General features: G+C 42.1%; 1 protein-coding gene across 1 annotated transcript in view; it reads right to left on the bottom strand.

Moving 5' to 3' along the window:
* Positions 1-4499: 4499 nt before the first annotated feature.
* The window catches only part of TCERG1L (transcription elongation regulator 1 like), a 104420-nt gene continuing 86805 nt past the window's right edge, over positions 4500-22114 (bottom strand). The window contains exons 11-14 of the mRNA XM_055793594.1: positions 18198-18333; positions 13514-13603; positions 10190-10308; positions 4500-7842 (exon numbers count right to left, since the gene is read on the bottom strand). Coding sequence (XP_055649569.1) covers positions 7686-7842; positions 10190-10308; positions 13514-13603; positions 18198-18333 — 502 coding nt within the window. The 3' untranslated portion in view covers positions 4500-7685. The remainder of the gene's footprint in view (positions 7843-10189; positions 10309-13513; positions 13604-18197; positions 18334-22114) is intronic.

Below are 22114 nucleotides of genomic sequence, written 5' to 3'. Positions count from 1 at the left end.
AATCTAGAAAAGTAAATTTGTAGTCTCTTGGGAACACTGCCATCATTTGTTTTCATTTCTTTGACTTCTCTTCATTTATGCTAGAGATTAGCTCTCCCAACAATAATCACAGCAATATAAAAACGTTTTCCCAGAGGAATGGCATGGAAGTAATATTTACCAAAGTAAACCCAAGTGAGGAAATCAAAATAGGAAGAACTAAGTTTAAAACAAAACAGAACCACAAACTACTTGGGAAAGGGAAACAAAATTACTGTAACTGCTGCTGAACAACTAAATGTCTACCCAAAAGTCTGTAGCCTTGTTAGAAGGCCAGGAAGCAGAGAAAAAAAAAAAAGCCAAAATTCATAAAAAACTATCAACAGTCTTTTGCATATTTTCACATTGCCCATGTTGTTCAGAATTTATTTGCCATGTTTTTTTTCATTTTTCCTAAAGAAAAAACCCCGTAAGATTATCACCTTTGTTTTCTCCTCCTATTTATTTTTAGCCAAATATAATCCCACTAAAGATGTATACAAACAAATTACTCTTGAAAAAGCATTACTCAAGCTAAGTGATTATTAGTATTTTATCAGCACGTAAAGCTAATATGCAACAAGCTGGAGCCTTTGGCAGTCCATTCCACCTCAACTTAGTTTTGAATTACAGCTTCCTTAATTTTTAGCACCTTGTTCATAGGGGAAGCAAAAACAGAGCTCCATCTGGATATGTACCCTGTGGTCAGCTTAAATTCATTCTTTTTCCTGAAGCAGTTTCCCAACGTCCCAACCAACTTATAAATAAATCTGATATACATGTCCTGTTCTGGGGTTGTTTTTTTGGTTTGTTTTTGTTTGTTTGTTTGTTTTTGAGTATTCAGGGCTGTTCTCTCTATACTGTTGGTTAAACTGAAAACCATTACATACTTTGTAATATTTTTTTTTTCTAACTTGAAAATTGAGGAAGCGCAGATATCTGAAACCCCCAAGTCACTTACCCGAGCAAAAGAAAACCAAGTCCATCACAGACATGAAATCCTGGAGCACCCAAAGGAAGAGACAGAGCAACAGGAGACCCCAACGAGGAGCAAGGAAGCAATTACCTAGATAAACATGGCCATGTGAGCAGACAGCAGGTGTTGTGCTTGTCCAGCACATGCAGCTGGGCAGGGGTGAGAGCAGCTCCACGGTATGATCTACCCTGATTCCTTGTCCCATGCCAAGACTGGGTATTGCTCAGACAAAATAACCAATTGTTTCAAATATATAAATTTCCAGGCAAAATCCAACATCAGAATGTTCAGGTTGGAAGGGACCTTAACAATCACCCAGTCCCACCCCCGCTGCTGTGGGCAGGGCCCCCTCCCCCCAGCCCAGGCTGCTCCCAGCCCCATCCAGCCTGGCCTTGAGCACTGCCAGGGATGGGGCACCCACAGCTGCTCTGGGCAGCCTGGGCCAGCGCCTCGCCGCCCTCACGGGGAACAATTTCTGCCTCACAGCTCATCTGCATCTCCCCTCTCCCAGCTTAAGGCCATTCCCCCTTGGCCTGTCACCACGTGCCCACGTACAAAGCCCCTCTCCAGCTTCTTGCCGGCCCCTTTAGGTACTGGAAGTCTGCTTATAATAAGTAGTACCTAAATAAATAAAAATATAAATATATAAAATACATTTATATATAAAAAGTGTATACATCACTTTCCATGTCCATGTGGGTCAAGCCACAATGGACTTAAATTAAAGCAAGAGAAGTTCACAGTGGAAGGGGAAAACCTTTCCTGCCAAGAGCAGTTAGACTGGGGAATGAATTACCCGGGGATCTCTCAGATCCTCGTTTCTGCAGGTTTGGAGAACCAAAATAGCCCAACACCTGTCAGGAGGGATTATACACAGCTCGGGCCGCTAGACACAGGGAATAGCTTAGAGGAACAAGGTGGTGGTCTGTTTGGGTTTTTTTTCCCACCCAAATATTCCAAGTTTAATTTCTATAATTCTTTCAACAAAGCAGACCAGGATCCGGTTTACTGAAATACAGCAGTGTTGAACAAATGCTATAGGATCAAAATCTTTTCATTTTGATAAAGGATTTTCTGGTCCTAAGAAATCCAATATGCTAAAAGCTTCATCAGCGCTAGCAGCTTCTTTCTGAAGGTGTGTCGGTTCGTTTTTGCTGCCTGCATTCTCAAACTCATTTTTAGTTCTGTCCCTTGGTGCTACAGCAGGCTTGGACTCTGCTGCTGATTCCATTTCATTTTCTTAGTACTTTAAAACACAGCAAAAGTCTTCTTCCTCTTATGACAAAGAAAGACTATAGTTATTAAAAATCTTGTTGGAGATTCTGTTTTAGTTATTTTTCCATTTCCCCCCTCTGTAGAAATAGCAAATTTGATGCTGTCACACAGTTTTATTGGCTCCTTTAGGACCACTCAAGGTCATTCAGAATTTTTGTTTTCCACTTTACCAAAAAAAAAAAAAAAAAAAAAAAAGATGAAAACCTCTCAAACACGCACCACCACCCTTTCTTTCTTTCTTTTTTTTTTTTTTTCATTTTCAGAAATCTGGTATACTTTGACCTTTTTCTGCCTTCAACAGCCAGACCGTCACTGCTCATCAGAGGCTCAGGAGAAACAGCTGCAGCAGAACCACAGCAGAAACCCCAAGTCATGTCCTCCTGCCCAGCCCTGGCCCCGGTGACCCCTAGCTGGGGCTGTGACCGGGGCAGGCTGGACCCACCTGAGCACACAAGCTGAGAACTGGGCGCAGGTCAGCGTCAGCCTCCATGGGATCAGGCTCGGTGCCTACCTCCTGTCCGACAACAGATGCACATAGATGTGAAAGGCCGAGTGATTAGTTTGAATGTTTCTTGCTACTGGAGTAAAAAAATCCCCATGCATGAGTTGGAGAATCCTTGGTAGAGGGACTCCTAAGTGACCAGGCTATTGTAAATAGACCAGGGTTGGAGGAAGCATGACCCCCAAGAGTCTCCCACCCCTGCACTGGGGAAGTGACTGGGGATAAATTAAACCCCCTTGTTAATTCATTCATGCCAGGTGATCCTGTTGAGCCCAGAAATTAAAAGATGGATTACACTCATTTTAGTGTAATGGGTATTAAGAAACACAGGATTCCTGGAGAACTGAAAATGAACAAAATTTGTAACAATAACTTGAACAACCTAGTCTCAATCTACCCAGAGTGCTACTCTCTTGAAACCCCTCCAGAAAAAATATCAGTGATTACTCAACTCAGGATTAATTAGATTTTCCTCTTTCCTCTGAACATACATAATGTTCAGAGCTTCTTCAGATACAGTAGCTTTCCAAATCTATAGTGTTTATGGTGTCACATATAACCTCTGTGTGTGAAGCTTCCCTGTCTTGTTGCTAAGCTCATTAACCATTCCAATGCCTTCATGACCTAGATAAAAGGAAGAGTGCCCCCATTTTAGATGGTAAAAAGAGAGTCTTGAAAATTAACTCCTAACTCATGAAAATCATCTTGTTCTTGTGCGGTTGTTCAGGTTTGGTAAACATCCTCTCCTGCTGTGCTATCCCCTCATAGCATGATCATGCGGAATAATGATGTCCCTTTCTAGACTTACTGCACTGGCCAAAGTCAGGCTTTTGGTTTGGGTTTCTTGTTTTTTTTTAAGTCTTCCCTTATGTGAGCAATTCCTCTTCTCCTTGGTGTCCTCTAGTGATGGGGGCTGCACTCCCCTGGTCCAGCTGTGGCCACATCACCTTGCACAGGTGGGCTCTATTCAAAACTATTTTGATGTGGTCATGCCGATGATGCTATAGCAGGCTGGCCCATTTGCCTGTCCTTACTGTACCTTGGCCAAGACACTTTGAAGCGTGCATCCCAGCCTATGAAAATTTAGATACAGTGCAGAAAAGAAATAACTAATTCTGGAAAAACTATATTTCCTGAGAAAAATAACTGCTTCTGACCATTTAATGGAGCCTAGCACTTTTTCAAAGTTTCCTGAAGAAGCTCAAAGCTCTGTGTGTGTGCTTTGTAAGTGAGCTGTGTGGACGGATGCTTCCTCCAAAGCCGCACCCAACACACAGACAGCACTCTGCAGTCACACTGGGGTATCATGTACGACTCCATAGGTGATCCATCTCTTGACTTACACAGCTAGGACTTCCTGCACCCACTAAGTGCTGTTAATGTATAACGGTCACACATTTGTGGCCATCATTCTTGTGCAACTTCCACAGCAGCCACAAAGTTACTGCCTTGACATAATGAAATGGTGCAGTGTGCTCCTCCACCTCCTGGGTCACACCACGCAGGTCTTCCTTGACAAAACACGACCAAAACAAACACCAGGCCTCCTTTTTCTCTTCAGATTTGTTGAATTTGGCATTAGGAATAGCCTTGGTTTTCAATGCCTGGAGGCCAGACCAACCTCATCTCTAACGTCAACAAAACCAGCCTCATCTGACCATCTGCAGGACAAATGGGCAAACCTGGAGCCAAGCTTTTGGACCCATCAAAGGCATCTGCAACCTTCAAGGCCTTCCTGATTGTACAGCAGTTGTATTTTATTAAAACAGTATTATAAACAATAATAATCACAATAAGAATATGAAGGGCTATTATGTCCTATATACTATACCAATCCAAAGGATAATGTAGTAAAGCAAAAAGCACCTATATTCATCTCAGACTGTACTAAAAAGTTGTGACAGAAGGTCTTTCTTTGACATATTAGACATGAATACTAATTCATTTATATTCACAATGCTAAAGGGTGTATTTTGGCAAAAGTGGTATATAAATAAATAAAGGGGTTCCCCTCGACTTCATGGAGTTTTTGCATTATATACAGGATACACAAAAGCTGTTTGATTTTTCAAGCCCTGGCTCCGAGAACAGGTGCTCACGCTTTCGGCAGCAATGCATCCCCATCAGCACAGAGGTGTCTCAGTTGCACCCACCCCAGGACCAGCCCTGCTGCATCCACTCACCAGGCGGGGAAGGAATCAAACCCAGAAGAGGAGAACCGTCTCCACTACCACCCATAGGCAAATGGAATAAATACCCATCCCTAACAAGGTGCTCGGTTATTTAAGGTAAAACCTACAAATATTTTGGTGTTTCTTATTGTTATCCATGTTTCTATTTCAGCTCGGCAAAGAAATATTCTATTTCTATATAAGCAGAGGAGAAGGTAATGTGGTGGATGGGCTCTGCCATCATCTGAGGAGACTCCTGATGAGCAACAAAAAGCAGTCACTCCCAACAAAACCATTTTTCTTAAATACCAATAAGAAGAGAAGAGAATGTTTTAATTCGAGGCACCTGCAATGAGACTAGGATTTGTTAAGGGTACTGTGAAAGGAATAGGTTATAAAAATACTATTTTGGGATGAGATCATATGCTCCCACAAACTTGAAGCACTTCTCTGAAGGTATTTCATTTCATCAACTATCAGCATTTTGCACTATAATATGCCTTCATATACACATTTCCTTCTGTTGCATCACAAGGCCAGTTGTGTTAATTTTAATATTCTTCCATTTTAAACAGAAGAAAACAGAGCCAAACTTGGAGGCTTTCTAACAAATACAGATCACCACCAGCACTGAGCACTTCTTGTGTTTCGCAGAATTTCCCAAGAAAATCAAAGAGATTATTCACTTGCCATCACACTTGCATTGTGACAGGGATTTATGACATTGTAAGGAAATGCTAAAATCAAGGAGAATCCCCAAAATATTAATACCCCATTTTATTTATATTTGAAATAGGGGATGGCAGTATAGGGTCTAGATATGCACATACATTTAAATCAGGAAACAACAGCAAGGGTACAAACCACTGAAACAGAAAAGCTCTCAGTCATAAAAGCCAGATCTCATCAGTTTTCTGTATCTTTTTTTTTTTTTTTTTAACATGGAAAATTGCAAAACCTTATGAAAACCAGTGTGAAGTCTGCCTTCATGTCTACTGAAAGACCTATGTCTTTTTTCTGGGTCACTGCTGCCTAGCCCTACCATGCTTACAAGCGAACAGCATTTGTCTCTGCATAATTCATGCAGGATTCCTGCAACACACCGGGCTCTTCCAGTGATGTAAAAATAATTGTTAGAACAAGTTGTGAGTGGCTACCAGAAGTCTTGCAAGCCATGTAAATTCAAATGTCCTTGACCAATTTGCACTCCAGCTCTCTCAGTCCTGAAGTATCACCCTCACTTGCAAAAGTGAGGAAAAACTGGCAGCATCTGTTTAACGTGATAATGCCAACACAGCAACATGCCTCTCACTCACACCAACAGCAACTTGGGGCCAGGTCCTGCTCTCACAGAAATAAATGACAATTTTTTTCCTGTAGAAACTTGCAACTCTACATGCTTTCTGAAACACATCTTATGTTAAGTACTCTTCTTTGAATTATTCTGAGTTCATTTTTCCAAAGCATTAGAAAATACCCTTTATTTCCTTGATTATAAAAAATATACAGCACACATCTAAAGAACAATTACCATTTGTTGGAGAAAATGTCAACATCACTCCTAGCAAATAGAAATCTATAAATCTATTAACTTAAAAATTAGGTCAACTGAGAAAATTATTATGATCACAGAGGAGAGTGTCTCTTTCCTGCAGCATAAAGAAGGGGATATACTGATGTTCAGCAGAGCTGTGCTGATTTACTCTAGCCACGATATCCTGCCTTCGCAGTCAGAGTGCCTGTTTTGCTCCAAATATGCTCAGAATTCCAACTGACATTAGTGGAATTTCCATACAAATCAAGAGCAGTTGGAACTCTCTGATTTTCTCTTTCTCAAGTAAAAACCACACAACCTGCATTATTTTATCCAATATTTCAGAAAGTTTAGAAACTTAAACCCCCCTGAAAATTGGCTTAAAATATTTATTAATTAAAAAAGTTAAATATTTATTCATACAAATATGATGAGAAAAATCTCATGCAGACTTTTCACATACAGTAACATAATTCAAATCATATTGTGATGGTTTTACAAAATAACTTCTTTTAGGAACTTTGATGGAGAAGTGTTGCTATCGCCTGTGTGCCTGACAGCACGACTCATGGTAAGTAGAAAGCTAGTTCTGAAACTTAGTTTTCCTATGGAACATATGCCAAGATTTCCACACTCTTCACTAAGATTAACAATTAATATCTTATTACTACTACTCAGAGAACTGGACAGAGACGTATGAACACCGGGTAATTAATTCCTGCATACCACCGTACCTCTAAACACTTTATGTTAAAGCATAAAGTTGCCAAAAGATTGCTTTAGATAATTCCCCTAAATGATGAAAATATCTTGAGATTGTTATGGATGGCATCTGCTTCTGCTTAATTATAAATCTGCATTGGATTCATAATTTGTGTATATTACAAGTAATTTGCATAATTAAAACAATTATGGGATTGACATATCATGGCAATTAGAAATGCATCAAACTCTGAATGTTGTACAAAAGAGAGCTTCAATATGAAACATTAATTCTTTGAGAACAAAATACCTTTCAGATTCCTGCAGAACAGCCTTCACAAATTCAGTACATGTTCAATAAACTGTTTAGAGAAAGTTTTTCTCAGGGATATTCACTTCCTCGTCAAGCTGTTGCAAGTTTAACCCCGAATGCTTTTAGCCTTCATTTTAATTTCTTACTGCAGTCACAGCATGGACTTTTGTATTTATTGCCAGTTTCAGGAGGTTTTATCTCATTTTCCGTAGTCTTATCCTGTTTTCTTTGTCCCTCTTTTTAAGGATAAGTATGAACTGATTGAAAAAATGCTCTTGGTCCTTCTTCTTCTGAACAAGCCGAAACCGCTGATCTCTTCCATATTTCTCTGCAAATTCTTTAAATGTTGTTCTGCAGAAAAGAGAGACATTTTACAGCTGCTACTTTGTCAGTCCACGCTCCGACGCTTTGACCTGGATCTCACTTAACTTTTCACACATACAGTAAAAATGAGGGGTGTTCTGGGGAATATTTGACAGGAACATGATGGTAAACCTAGGACAAGAGAGGCAGGGCCATGCCAGAACTGCCCGGGCTTTGGACCCATGGATCAGCCTGCAACACTTAAATTCCATTTTTTGATTTAGAAAAATCTGGGTGATAGCTGACAGGACAATTTTGAATCATTAAAGTATTTGCTACAGCACAGGGTATTGCGGCTTCAACTATGCGGGCCAGTATTTATGGCCAGTATTTCAGTAATTAGCCTATAACCAAGCAGAAAACTACACCTGTGGCTAATTGCAAACAAATGCACTTTGACTGCCAGTACTACACCATACCTGATGAAATACCACGCTAGTATGATCTTTCCTGACAAAAAAGCAAAAAATTAATTGTAACTCTGAGTGATGGGCACAAAACCCACAGGGAGCACTGCCTGAGGATTTCATTGTCAGGTCCTGCCTTTTCCAATGGAAACACAGTGTCTGAGAACATTCACTGGTGTTTTACCTGGATGCCTTTGCTAATCCCGGTACAGGCCCACAGGTCCAGGTCTGGGAGCAGCATGGCAGGCACTATAAAGAACCGGCACCATAATTCACAGACCAACAAGAAGGGTTTTTTATTTAAACTCCTGTAGTTTTTGTATTTCCGAGGTGTACATTCTTCTAGCAGTGTTTTCTAGCTGAACTTCCTTTTAGGCTGCATTCACAGCACCATGAGAAATGATGGAAAACTGGAGTTCATGAAGGAGAGGAGAAAAACAATGACCACAGGAAGGGCAGCGACCCCCAGGCTGTGCCCGGGCAGCCCGCCTGCCCCGTGGGACTGCCGTGATGGCAGGAGGAGTCATGGACCCCGAGAAGATGGGCAGGCAGCACAGCCCCATCCTGCAGTAAGGTCCTGAGCAAGCTGGTCTGACCCTGCCTGTATTTATAATATGAGATGATTATTCCTGTCAACCTAGAGAAGCACACGGGGAGGACACTGGAGGTGCTCCGAGTCTATCAGTTTTCCTTTGGCAATGCCAAGCCTGGTTGCTTCATGCTCCAGCTGTTGCCGGTGCCGGGGATGCTGTGCATCGTGTGTCTCTGCACCGCACCACTGCCTCGCTCGCCCCAGCAATGACTTTGTTCAGTTACTGGGCTCTGCCCCCCATTTTGCAATAATTACTGTTGGCTAAATCAGGGCTCTAATTAATGCGCAGATTTGTAACAGCCACGTGGGGGAAGACCTGTTTTCTTCTTATTGGAAGTATTTTTGATTTCTTTCTCTCACTGCGTATCAAAATCAAGCCAAAGACTACGGCGGGTAGATGAGCTTCTTTGATGCAGTCTCGCACTCAGCTCAACAAAACCAGTAACGGGTAAAATGTTCTCTGTCCTGTAGGCCAGGCCAATATCACCCTTGCAGACTGAAAAGATCGTTGCTGGAACCAGTGGTTAGCTCTTACATTAGCCCAGAATATTGTCAGTTTTGATGCAAAAAAATTCCCATAATTATTGCTTCTGTAGATTCTCATGTGTTGTTTGTGTCTACTACCTGTGTACTTTAGTAGAGAAAACTACACTTCCTTAGTTCTAACAATTTAATGAGATTTATAATATATAAACCTTTATTTTCATATAATTTACAAATGAGAAAGTACTGTCCTAAGAACTGCATTTGCTATTGGGCAGTTTTGGATTCATTACTCAAAAAGCAATGTAGAAAAATAAATTACTGCATTGCACGCTTTATTTTAATTTAGTGATGTGGCATTAATAACTAGCTTTGTTAAATTATATTTCTCTTTCATCAAGAAACAAACGTAAATACAGTTTTTCCCTAGTTACACCTGTATGCCTAATACAAATGAGATTAAACATTCAGGTACTGATTTTATGTAACTAGTATTTCTCTGTGCATGTGTTCTATAAATAATATATATATTTATATATATAAAAAATATATAAATATCTATAAATATAGCATGCATATAAAATGAATGTGTTATGCAAAATATCTCACATTCTGAATGACAGAGAGAGAGAGAGAGAGAAAGGAACAGAAAGGGAGAGGGAATGTTCCTTCTCCTACTGATACAACAAAATAGTGTAAAATATTAGGGAAGACATGTCAGCACAGCATTGCAACAATGGATGTACAAGCTTGCTATAAGGAGTATGTTCAGTGTTACAGAATTCTGGGGCTGATAAGCAAGGGCTAAATAAGAAAGCTTATCTTAACAAATCTTCATAAGGCAATGCCATACCTTGGTGATAACTTGGATTCTTCAAGGAGCTTTTTAAATTCTTCTTTGGCTAGCAACAATTTATTTTTCTTTTCTTTGTACTCTTCTCTGATCCTGGTCTTGACAAACTGTTCAAATATCTTTCCGAGAAAGGGAAACACGACACAGTATTTATTATCAAAGCCTTTATGGTATTTATGCTTGATCAAAGGGCTGTCAATCTCAAGAACTACAGTTCTTATCTGCCCTGAGTATTGGCTGACTCACATGCAGCTGAACCTGCTTTGTGCAGCACTGATCGTGTGTTCTCACAAAATAAGTAGCTGGAAAGAGGTATAATTTAGACAGATAACATCTTCATTCAAACAGCAAGTGCAACATAAATCAACATTTCCTGATTTCAGTGTTTTGCTTGCATTTTCATGCCTATAAGCTTTTTTTTTTTTTTTTGTTCATCTGGACTGCAGTTATTTAGTTTGGATCTTGCCTCTTTCCCAACTTGCTGGAATTCCAGAACATATCTATAATATGAAACATCAGTATTCCGTAGGTTACCCCCACAAAAGCCTGAAGACCTTTCAAATCAGTTATCAAAAAGTACATGACCCTTCCTTGGTACACATACACCTGAAAGCTTTAATGTGTGTGGAATGGCTGACAAACTTCCTCGACCTGTATTTGGCAGCTAAATATGCAAGCAGGGCAATCAGCATCAGGACTATTGGTGTCTTGAAAAGGAGTTAAGGAGTTCACTATGTCACAAAATTCTGCCAACTGATTTAATTACATTTTTAATACCAAAAATCTGACCGTGCTTGTTTCATGCTCTAAAATGTGTGGCACATTAAGTTGTTAAATAAAAGGAGCTGCTCCTCAAAATGATATAAGCTTTCCATATTCACCATCCTTTTCCCCACAAATTACATACATTAAATGTGATTACTACAGATACTACCACAGTTGCTTTCTCATCAGGCATGACGATGCACAGGTGCAAATCTACATTTTATGGAAGCTAAAGCAACCAAATTACAAATGGTATTTACTATGGTATGTGGAAAAGGGAAGAAATAGCACTGGGAAAGTAAACATCAAAAAATGGCCATGAAAAAACCCCTAGTAAATCTAAATATATGATACTATATGCAATTATGTACATTGAGTGTAAGAGAAGATGGAAAAAATGGAACAAATAAAGCAGGTGACTCTGTTACTGCTTGCCTTTCTGGTATCAGTGAAGCTATTATGAAGGTAATAAATCAAAATTAACAGATAGGTCATTATTTTAATGCAGTTGTTCCTTTACCCTTCGCAGTTCCTTGCTTAAACATAGTAGCATCTTTCAACTATTAATAACCCCTTGAAAAACATTGGTAAGTATGTAAAGCAACCTTCAGCTGTTCAGTAACAGATCGTTACGTTCCGCAGGCTGCGTAAGGACACCCACTGACAGCAGGGCTTGACTCCTGGAAGTCAAACCCACCTCAGCCCAAATTCAAGTCAAGACAAAGTTCCCTCAGACACTGGCAGATCGCAGCCAAAACACATTCCTTGCCCTTTCCGACCTATCTGCCTGGCCATGGAAAGAACGAAACCGCAGTACAGCCAGCCACGCTCCAGCATTGTTTTTTCCCTCCCTCCCTCCCTTCCTTCATTCCTCACCTTCATTGTGAGCCACTTTTCACCTCTAGCCCCCTCCAATACAAATTCATTTGCTTAACTTATAAAGTACTCAGACGCTCACTATTCAGGCCACATCAGTCAGCATCCGTGAAGGTAAATGTCTCCATAAACCTAAATAATGGCTTCTACTAATTTGAGCTGCACCTCAAGAAGTACTTTCATTAAATCAGGCAGCTACTCTTGCCTGAGCCTAACTTTCTTCTTAAACTACCTCTTGGAGGAAAATGGGGTCTAATTAAATGGCACTAATCATAATGAACGTCTAGAAATCTTAACTTCAAGCTTAGTACCTGAAATATATTACACCTGGCATGTGCTCACAAGGTTACTGTGTTGTTAACACTGTTTTGCAGAAGAGCAATCAATGATCACCCTCTTCTACTTTAGCTCTGAGCCGGAATTACTGTCACTCCCAGAGCCAACCTTTGCCTGACCATGGGTTTCTACCTACATGACTATAGGTTTCTACCTACAGGACTGCCAGCTACCAGCTTCTCATAACCTTTTCCTTGAATATTGAATATGCCCCACAAATGAGGTCCCCCTCAGCAGTGCTTCAAGCACATTATATTATGTGTATTCATGACATATTTTTATTACATCATCTCCAAGGTTGATAAAATGCAAGTAGTAATGTATCTTGATTGACTCATCAAGGTCTAGATTTTGTCCTTGCTGATTCCCTGAAACAAATACTAAACCGCCTGCCTGGTCTCTTGCCTAGCAGTATTCTCCATTGTAGCAGTTCCTCTTATGTTTTCATTCCCATATTTCCTTATTATTTTATTTCACTTCCTTTCTTAGGAGAGAAAACATTGGAAAGGGCGTAAATGAAAATGTATGTGCCCAGTCCCTCAGTGCCTACAGGAAGACCTCTGGAGAATCACAAGACAATACAGGCCCCAGAGCAATGGAACAGGAATAAGTACATTTTTAATCGTGTTTACTTAAAAAATGGAAAATTCCATTTTCAAAATTCTTCCTTCTCCAGGATGACAAAAGACTGGTAAGGAAGAGAAATAACTGCATAATAGAAGTGTTCACCTTCTTTGCAACATCCTTGCATATCTCCTAATTTTTTTTACACTAATCTGCAGCCCTTGGGTTTTTAGATCCCTAGTGATAATTAATGCCCAAATAAACAAGGCAGCAAAGGGTCCGCTTCCCTTTGCAGCTTGCCAGGAATACTAAACTCTTTCAGACAGATACCAGCATAGCCACAGTGCTCTATCGATTTATGTCTAGCAAGTTTAGTTATTGCCAAATATAGCAGTAAATACTGCCAAACTCCTAGAAAATATTCTAAGTAATAAAAATTAAGTAGTCTCTCTACCATATTTAAATAATTCAGAGTGGAAACATTACCTGTTGGCCATTCCCCTTCCTACAGCCCGGTTTCCCAGCCTCAGTGGGAGTTGTTCATATAACCCAAGAGACCATAGCTCATCTCTGTGTGCAAACTCACTCGTTACCACTTGCTTTTCAAAGGCAGGACTTTCTTATAAGTGGAAGTTTAAATTATGAGTCTCACTGAAAAACTCAAGAAAGAAATTTTAATTTCATGCAATTCTTTTTCTCCTACCAAGATAATTACTCTGTTATTACAGTTAATTTGGGAGATGTTTGCTGCTAATCAGAAGCTATGCTGGAGGTAATGCTCACCTGTTTACGTTCTTCTGAATTTAGCAGAAGGTAACGTGGATCAAATACTATTTTGTGTAACTCCTTTTCCCATGTAGAAAATGCTGAAACCTGTGAAGTAGACAAACACAGTCACATTAAGGAATTTTAATAAGGACGTGAAAGAAGAAAATGTTCCAAGGTGAACCAAAAGAGTAGTTCAGAAAGCTAATGAACCCTCTAAAGGATTCCTCAGAGCGGTTGGAAGTTGAATTTTAATCTGTTTCTGGCAATGCTCTGGTCGCCCCCACACCATTAGTATTGATTTGCTCTAGGACATCTCTGAGTATCTGGGAGATGCTTATTCCACATTTTTTATGGAAAGAATCTGTAGCAGAAAGGAAAATGCCATTTTATTATCCCCTTTGTACAACAGGAGCATCAATTTCCATTTAAGCAATTATCTCAGCTTTAACTCCTTTCCTCTCCAAAACTAAAATTGTAACCCAAATGAGGCCATCAATGCATGCACACGCTGAAGAAATAGCAGGGAACATCTTCAAGGCGCTGTATCACCATGCTTCTATAGTAAATGTGCCGCTTCCCTCCAGCAGCATGGCTGTCACATCTCCTCCATTTCGGGGCTTCTCCCCTGAATCCAGCTCTCTGGAGTGGGACCTGGGCATCCACCCAAGGCCCATGCATCACTCACGGTCCTGCAGCCAGAGGATGAGAACATCATGCTCCTACAGAGGTTCTTCCACCTTCTCCAAAACCTCTTTACGGTGAGTGGGCTGTAAGGACCACCACGGATCCAAGCAGGTGCCTCACTTGCCCAGTCCCCTTTACCCAGGACTTTCACAAAATGACAATCTGGGAGCGTAGGACTGAATTCCCCAGCCTGAATCTGCTACCTTGTACAACACCACTGTTAATTAGATTGTTGCAGAATACTCCCGAGTAACATTAAATATTCTAATCACTCCATCTAATTACAAAGAGTAAATTCAATAAAAAAATTAAGTATGTGAGGTATAATTAAAATAGAGTAATTAACACCCAAACAGGAATGCTCTGATGAAGCAAAGAAGGTTTAAATGGACTGGTTTTCCTGTTAGAGTGGTTAGAAATTGGAAAAATCAAAGTTCATCATCTTCTCACAGCTTGGGGTTTGCACTCCACACCTGCACACGTGGCGAAGTCCTGAGGTCTGGGTTTTTTTCCCCTTCAGAAGGATCATCAGCAGGAATCCTTGCCTTCAGGGTGTCTCTTACACTCTCTCGGATATCAGGTTTTTTTCCCAGTACAAAAGCCAGTTTGAACTCAAAGCTAGTTAAGCTCAGGCTAATTTATCAGGTAATCATCCCTGTTTATGATTTTTTTTTTAGTAATGATTACATTTCACATGCTACAGACACAGCTAAAATAAATGTTGGCTACTAATATCTATAGTTTAATCCTAGCTACACATCACACGCTGTTCAGGATACTCATATCCTGCAAATGCATATAAAATATTAATGTTCTGACTAATCTCCCAACGCCTATTGTATTGTGCTGTTCTTCCTTACTATGGGACACTCAACCAGCAAACACATGCACTGGGCATGGTGGGGGTGGCATCTCTTCCTAGAATAAGTGATGACTTCTGTGTCCTAGTATCACCACAGATGAAAAGGAGAAGAGAGATACGAAAAGGAGAAAAGAGGTCTGAGCTTGTCATGGGTTTCCAGTTCTCAACCCCTGCTCTTAACCAGAGTGCAAAGTACAGGGAAAAAAACTCACAAGAATTCAACGTATTGAGTTTGAGCAGTATGCTTAGAAGTGAAAGAACATCTATCTGAATAGATGGTTTTATTTTTAATTTACTCTGGAAGCCCAGAAACAATGACAGGTTGAGATTTTGGCTTTGACTAAAAAACACCTAGGAACAGAAAGGTGAAGAGCCTGATATTTGCTTCATTAGCAAAGGATTCCCATCTTTCAGGATATGCTGTTCTGGTAGTGAACCATGTCCACCCTGGGCACAAGCTACCAAGACATGCAGAAAAGCAAGAAGGATGGTGTGGCAAAGGGCTGAGGGGAGGCAGCGGGGTCAGTAGTGGCAAGGACCACCCTGTGCCTGAGCTGGGAGACCCCTGCCCACATCATCACCTGCTGCTGGCACCAAATGTGCCCAGCGTCCCAAACCAACAAACCACCTCCATTAAAAGATATTAATAAATGGGATTCAGTGGCTTTTCCTTCTATAAAGGGGCTTTTTGGGTCTGTCTGAAAAACAGGCCATAGGGGAAAAATCCAGAAAAACCCTGTTTATTTGGATTTTTAATATTTTTTTTTTCTTTAGGATAATGCTGAGGCTGCCAGAATTGTTTTGAGATGGGAAGGTTGGGGTCAGGACCCCCCCGAACCCCTTTTTTTTCTCCCCAGAATTAGGAAAGTAAAATCTGGAGAAAAAAATACCATTTGGAATCCTTTAGAAAAGTCTTGTTTCACTGACAGAATCCCAGCAAAGAGAAGACTTTCCTAGAAATACAGACTGTAGAACACGGATATTTTGATGCCGTGGTTGTGAGGGAGCCTGGGAGAGGCTTGAACTTTCCGCTTCCCCTCAGGATTTTGTGGAAACTTTTAAATTTCCAGGAGGATATCAAAGATTACATCTTTACCATGGAAAACTTGCCACAGAATCAAGAATAGAGCAATTGTCTTGGAGCTACACTGAAAATCACGTGTTTGGTTTTTTTTAAAATGTTACAATAAATATTCTTCTGTTGATATAATTCATATAGGAAGAGTCAGAACTACACTGAAGAACTCCATCTAGTTCAAGCTCTTTGTAATGCCATTAAGGAACTTCTTAAGAAATAAAAACTTTATGAGAAAATAGCAGGAGACATTCATTAAATAACCCATTTAAAATAACACTGATGGCCTCACTGCATCTCAAACAATGCCAACCAGCTGGTGCTAACCAGCAGCTTATCTGGATATTTAAAAAAAATGCTTGGGGTGACAGAAAAATTGCCTATTAGTGTACATTTATGAATAATAGCAAAACAAAACAGTAAATTTCCTGAATTTCTTATTTTTATGAGGAAGTCTGACTCTTATACAGGAAACACTTGAGAAATCCTATTATAAAACATCCCTAATACTTCCAAATTTTGACTTATTGCCCACTGACTTAAAATGTGCCGGCAGAACTCTTCAACAAGTATCCATTTACAGTACTTCTACATTTTTTAAGCATAAATAACAAAATGTATTAATAAAGAAGTGTTGGGGTGGAGATAATTTACTGTTGAGCTTCTGAAGCTCTGATTATCTACCTTTAAAGTCTGCTGATTACTAATGTTAAATTTTATAGGCTTTATTGCCTAGCAACAAATACCTTGGATTTTTTTTCTTTGTAGAAATTACATTAACTTCTATAGAATACATATTTTCAGAGTGTTGGAGGGAGGTATAAAATCTACATACACTACTCTATTACACACCCATTTATGTTTGCAGGATTAAGACCTAAAGCTATCAGGCTTATTAATTCCATTCATGCTCAAAATCATCAGTTCTCTGGAAGAAGGGACACTGTGAGATGAACTTTTGCGGAGGTGATGTTAGAAAAAACAGTACCCACAATTCCTCATATTGACGGTAATCTTTACATAGGCAGTTCATCACAGGTTTGTAAGCACTACCACAGAAAACAAAAATCAGGCCAAAGCTCTTTACAAAATCAGTCACTGGATGCTGTTACGCTATCTGTAATCCATATTTCACCATTGGTCATGAGGCTCACAACGCTGATGGGTTCTGTCTGCAAACTGAATTTATGCTCCATCTATCGACTCATGATCTTGATTAGGTCATGGTAAAATGGCTGCAATAACTCCCTCCTGCAACCTGTAACAGCTCCACAGCCACCGGGTCTGCGCTGGCCTCGATGCAGAAGAGAAGGATGCTCCAGGTACTCCTGTCTGGTTGGCTGCGGAGGGGCCATCTCTTCTGATCCCCGTTCAGCCCAAAGCCCTGAGCATCCCACACTCCCGCACCTCAGCCTCAGCTGGAACCACACATCTCCCCAGAAAAGTCCAAGGATAGTCACTGAGGTCCAGGGAAAAGGGAAGGCTTTCTTAACCCTCCTGAGATTCCAGAACAACCTTTTGTAACAGACTGGGTGGATTTTGGATGGCCAGTAACTACATTTGATTTCCTATGGCTGGGGTCATCAGAGTTGGTGGTGATGAAACCTCTCCCGTGCTAAAAAAAGCAACGAGCTTGCCAGAGCTATTCCTGAGCCTGGGGCTGTCCTTCAGGTGATGTACGTGACACATCTTTTGTTCTTCATTCCTCATTTCTGGGGTTCACATGGGACCTCTGGGATGGCATGTGGATACAAGCCCCACACCCTGCTGAGACGTTGGTCTGTGCTGGAAGAGGTACCACCTATCTTTGGGTATCCTTGGGTCTGTCTGTAGGAATTTAATTGGAAGCAGACTTGCAAAGGGCTCTCAGTTCTGCACAGCCACGTTTGGCTGCATGGCATCAGAAGAAAAGTCACAGTAAAGTATGACAAAACCAGCATGGCTAATAGAAAACCCCCTCTCAATAATTCTTCATTTGACTGCTAAGTCATAGTTATGAAATGACTCCTGTAGTTGTCCCACATAATCCCCTATTTTCATAAATGGGACATGTCAAGGAAAGCAAGTGTATTTCTTACCCCTCTCTCCAGAAGCATGTCTCGGAAATGAGTGATGCGCTCTTCTAGGGGAGGCGTGATCTGAGGTGCTGATGTTTCCTCATTTTTCTCCTCTGTTTCATTCCTCCCCCGGCCAGCAGCCTGGGAATCTTCTGTTCTTTAACAAGGTAAGATAGAAAATAGTTCAGTAATTGTCAACTTGGGAGGGGATTTTTTACCCTCTCTAGAAAATCCTCCAGGACGCAGGACTTCTTGGTGCGCTCAGAGCAGCCCGGGAGCAGGCGCTGACAGCTGAGAAGTTACCCAGACCTGCGGCTCGTTATTAAACCACAGGGCTCGCGAGCCCTGCCAGGGGACCTCCAGCAGCTCGTTATGTGGAAGGATGGTCTATCGGCGTGATCAAAGGGGAACTCAGCAGTGACATACTATGCTATATTTCAAGCCACAGAAAAGTGACAGCTTTATATAAAATTTGTCAAGGAGTGGAGACTTTAAAGGAGTGACTGAAGAGACTCATCTTGGTTTATTTTTCTTTCCTCTGTTTCTGTGCCCCCAAACTTGAACGACAACACTAATCTTTATTTTATGCTCCCATGCACCCCGCAAGCTCACTCCTAAGGGAAGTAATCCAGCAATGCATCGCCTGCACAAACCTGCCAACAAAGCATCAACAAAGAACCTGCCCTTTGTCGGTGCCAGGTCTATATTTATGCTGACAGCCTTTTTCCAAGATTGCATCTGATTAGAATAAATAGGCATTTATGAGAAAATACTTCCTACATATTGCCTGAGTCCCTCTGCCTACAAGACCCATGGAATAAAAGCACGTACATAGCACCACTGTGCTCATTTCAGAAAAGGACACTTTACAGAAAGTTTCAACCATAAAGCAGCAGCACCATTAAGAGCGATGCTCTCTTCAGGTGCAATCCTACCTAACTGGTGTCATTGCTAGAGCTGAACAGTTTCACACCAGATAAATAGCTACATAATTTTCTCAGAGTTAGAGACCACTAACGCTGCACTCTCACAGCACTGGAAGTGAACACCTATTTCCCCACTGTTCAGAGAGCTGAAGATTTGCCCCTGCGGGCCCTCAGCATCTGCAATGAGAGGTTAATTAGTTGGGAATCAGAGGTAGGAAGGAGTCTGCTCAGGGAGGGTGATGGGATTTGAGATGGGCACTCAAACCTCCTGACTTCAGAGAAGTTGGCCAATTCAAGCGTGAAAATCAGACTTGTGCCCTGGGTCCATCCTGCTGTTCCTTAATACTCTGAGCAATGAATGCATCCACAGGTCCTGAGGAAACTGGTGGATGAAGCGGCTCAGACACTATCACACCTGAGAAGTCATGGCAGTCCAGTGAAGTTCCCACTGATGGGAAGAGGGGAAACACAACTCCCATTTTTAAAAAGGGATAAAAGAAAGACCCAGGGAACTACAGGCCAGTCAGCCTCACCTCTGTGCCCAGCAAGATCGGGAGGCAGATCCCCCTGGAAACTGTGCTAGGGCACATGGAAAATAAGGGGGTCATTAGTGATAGCCAACAGCGCTTCACTAAACAGAAAATCGTGCCTGACAAACCTGGTGGCCTTCTACGATCAGCACTGGTGGGTGAAGGAAGAGCGACTGATGTCATCTGCCTGGACTTGTGCAAAGCATTTGACATTGTCCCACATGACATCCTCGTCTCTAAACTGGAGAGACATGGGTTGATGGATGGACCACTGGGTGGAAAAGGAATTGCCTGGATGGTGGCACTCAAAGAGTTGTTCTCAACGGCTCAATGTCCAAGTGCAGACCGGTGATGAGTGGCATTCCTCAGGGCTCCGTACTGGGATTGGCACTGTTTAATATCTTTGATGGTGACAGAGACAGTGGGATCGAGCGCACCCTCAGCAAGTTTGCCAATGACACCAAGCTGTGTGGTGGGTCAACACACTGGAAGGAAGGGATGCCATCCAGAGGGACCTGGACAGGTGTGAGAGGTGGGCTCGTGTGAACCTCATGAAGTTCCACACGGCCAGCTGCGAGGTCCTGCATGTGGGTCAGGGCAACCCCAAGCACAAATGCAGGCTGGGAAGAGAATGGATTGAGATCAGCCCTGAGGGGAAAGGACTTGGGGGTGTTGGTTGAAAAGAAGCCCAAAATGACCTGGCAATGTGCACTCGCAGCCCAGAGAGGCCCCTGTGCCCTGGGCTGCATCCCCAGCAGCGTGGCCAGCAGGGTGGGGGAGGGGATTCTGCCCCTCTGCTCTGCTCCCGTGAGACCCCCCTGCAGCGCTGCGACCAGCTCTGGGGCCCCCAGCATGAGAAGGACACGGACCTGTTGGAGCGAGCCCAGAGGAGGCCACGGAGGTGGTCAGGGGGCTGGAGCCCCTCTGCCATGGAGCCGGGCTGGGAGAGCTGGGGCTGCTCAGCCTGGGGAGGAGAAGGCTCCGGGGAGACCTTAGAGCAGCTCCCAGCACCTACAGGGGCCGGCAAGAAGCTGGAGAGGGGCTTTGTACGTGGGCACGTGGTGACAGGCCAAGGGGGAATGGCCTTAAGCTGGGAGAGGGGAGATGCAGATGAGCTGTGAGGCAGAAATTGTTCCCCGTGAGGGCGGCGAGGCGCTGGCCCAGGCTGCCCAGAGCAGCTGTGGGTGCCCCATCCCTGGCAGTGCTCAAGGCCAGGCTGGATGGGGCTGGGAGCAGCCTGGGCTGGGGGGAGGGGGCCCTGCCCGGGGCACGGGGTGGGACTGGGTGGGCTTTAAAGGTCCCTTCCAGCCCAAACCATTGTGTGAGTCTATGAAGGAGCTCAGTGCAAATTAAGGCCACCTTTTGGAAAGTTCAGGGGTCTTAAAATGATCACAGGGTTCAATGGAGTATAATAAATATCAGGCCATTTGATTTTTAAGCTCCTACTAGGCATGACAGCATTTTCTACTAATGCAATTTTCACCACTGCAGAGTAATACTTAGTTTGAAATTTCAGCAGGAAAACACTTTTTTTTATTTCCAAGCAAATGAATTAGATCAGTATGTAATGTGAGCTCTAGCGTATTATCTTCCTTCTACAAATAATTACATTACACTTACATTGTCCTACAATGTAGGCTGTATTACTGGCGATTTGAGAGATACCAAATCAGTGTTCTTCACAGAATGACAGTTACTTTTATATCGTAATAGTGAATTTTATTGCGACAGGATCCATGAGAGGCCAATCCAATTTCTAGCACACACAAAGTGCAAAGCAAGCCAAGACTGAAAGGAATACAGTGCACTGCTCCAGCAGGCGAGCACCAGAAAAGCCATTCTTCCCTTCAGTCCTCCTTACACAATGGAAAACGATGCTGCAAACCACACAGAACTTGTTCTCAAGCCAAAAACGACAATGAAGAATGCAATTTTTAAGGCAAATAATACAATAATCTGCACAACAAAGCATGTGACTTCCTACTCAGATGGACATATATGGGCAGCCTACTAGGATGACCTGGGAAGCCTGCAAATCAAAAAATGCATAGGGTGGTGAGACGTATAACTGTGGCACCCACTGAAAGAAGCAGCAATGGACACAAACTGAAACACAGGGAAATCCACCTATAGCATAAGAAAGCACTTTCTTGCTGTGAGGGTGGTCAGACACAGCAGTAGGCTGCCCAGGGAGGCTGTGGGGCTCCATCCTTGAAGATGCTCGAACCCACGTGGAAACATCCCTGAGGGACCTGCTGGGACCAGGGGGGACAGAGCCCCCCCCCCCCCCCCCCTTCTGTCATTCTGTGAAGAAAACCCAGAAAACCTGAAGTTTCTCTGAAGAAAAGCTAAACTTTCTCTCTTTTTTTTTCTGTTGTAAAGAGTACAGTCAGAGCATTGACTGAGCAAGAATTTGACTTCAGTATTTTTAAGCAGTTTCATTATACCCCAACAAAGTATAAACAGAAATGTGACAGCAGCT

Source organism: Falco peregrinus, chromosome 1 (assembly GCF_023634155.1).
Source record: "Falco peregrinus isolate bFalPer1 chromosome 1, bFalPer1.pri, whole genome shotgun sequence".
NCBI classification, from domain to species: domain Eukaryota; kingdom Metazoa; phylum Chordata; class Aves; order Falconiformes; family Falconidae; genus Falco; species Falco peregrinus.
This window is presented reverse-complemented; position numbering and strand designations above follow the sequence as displayed.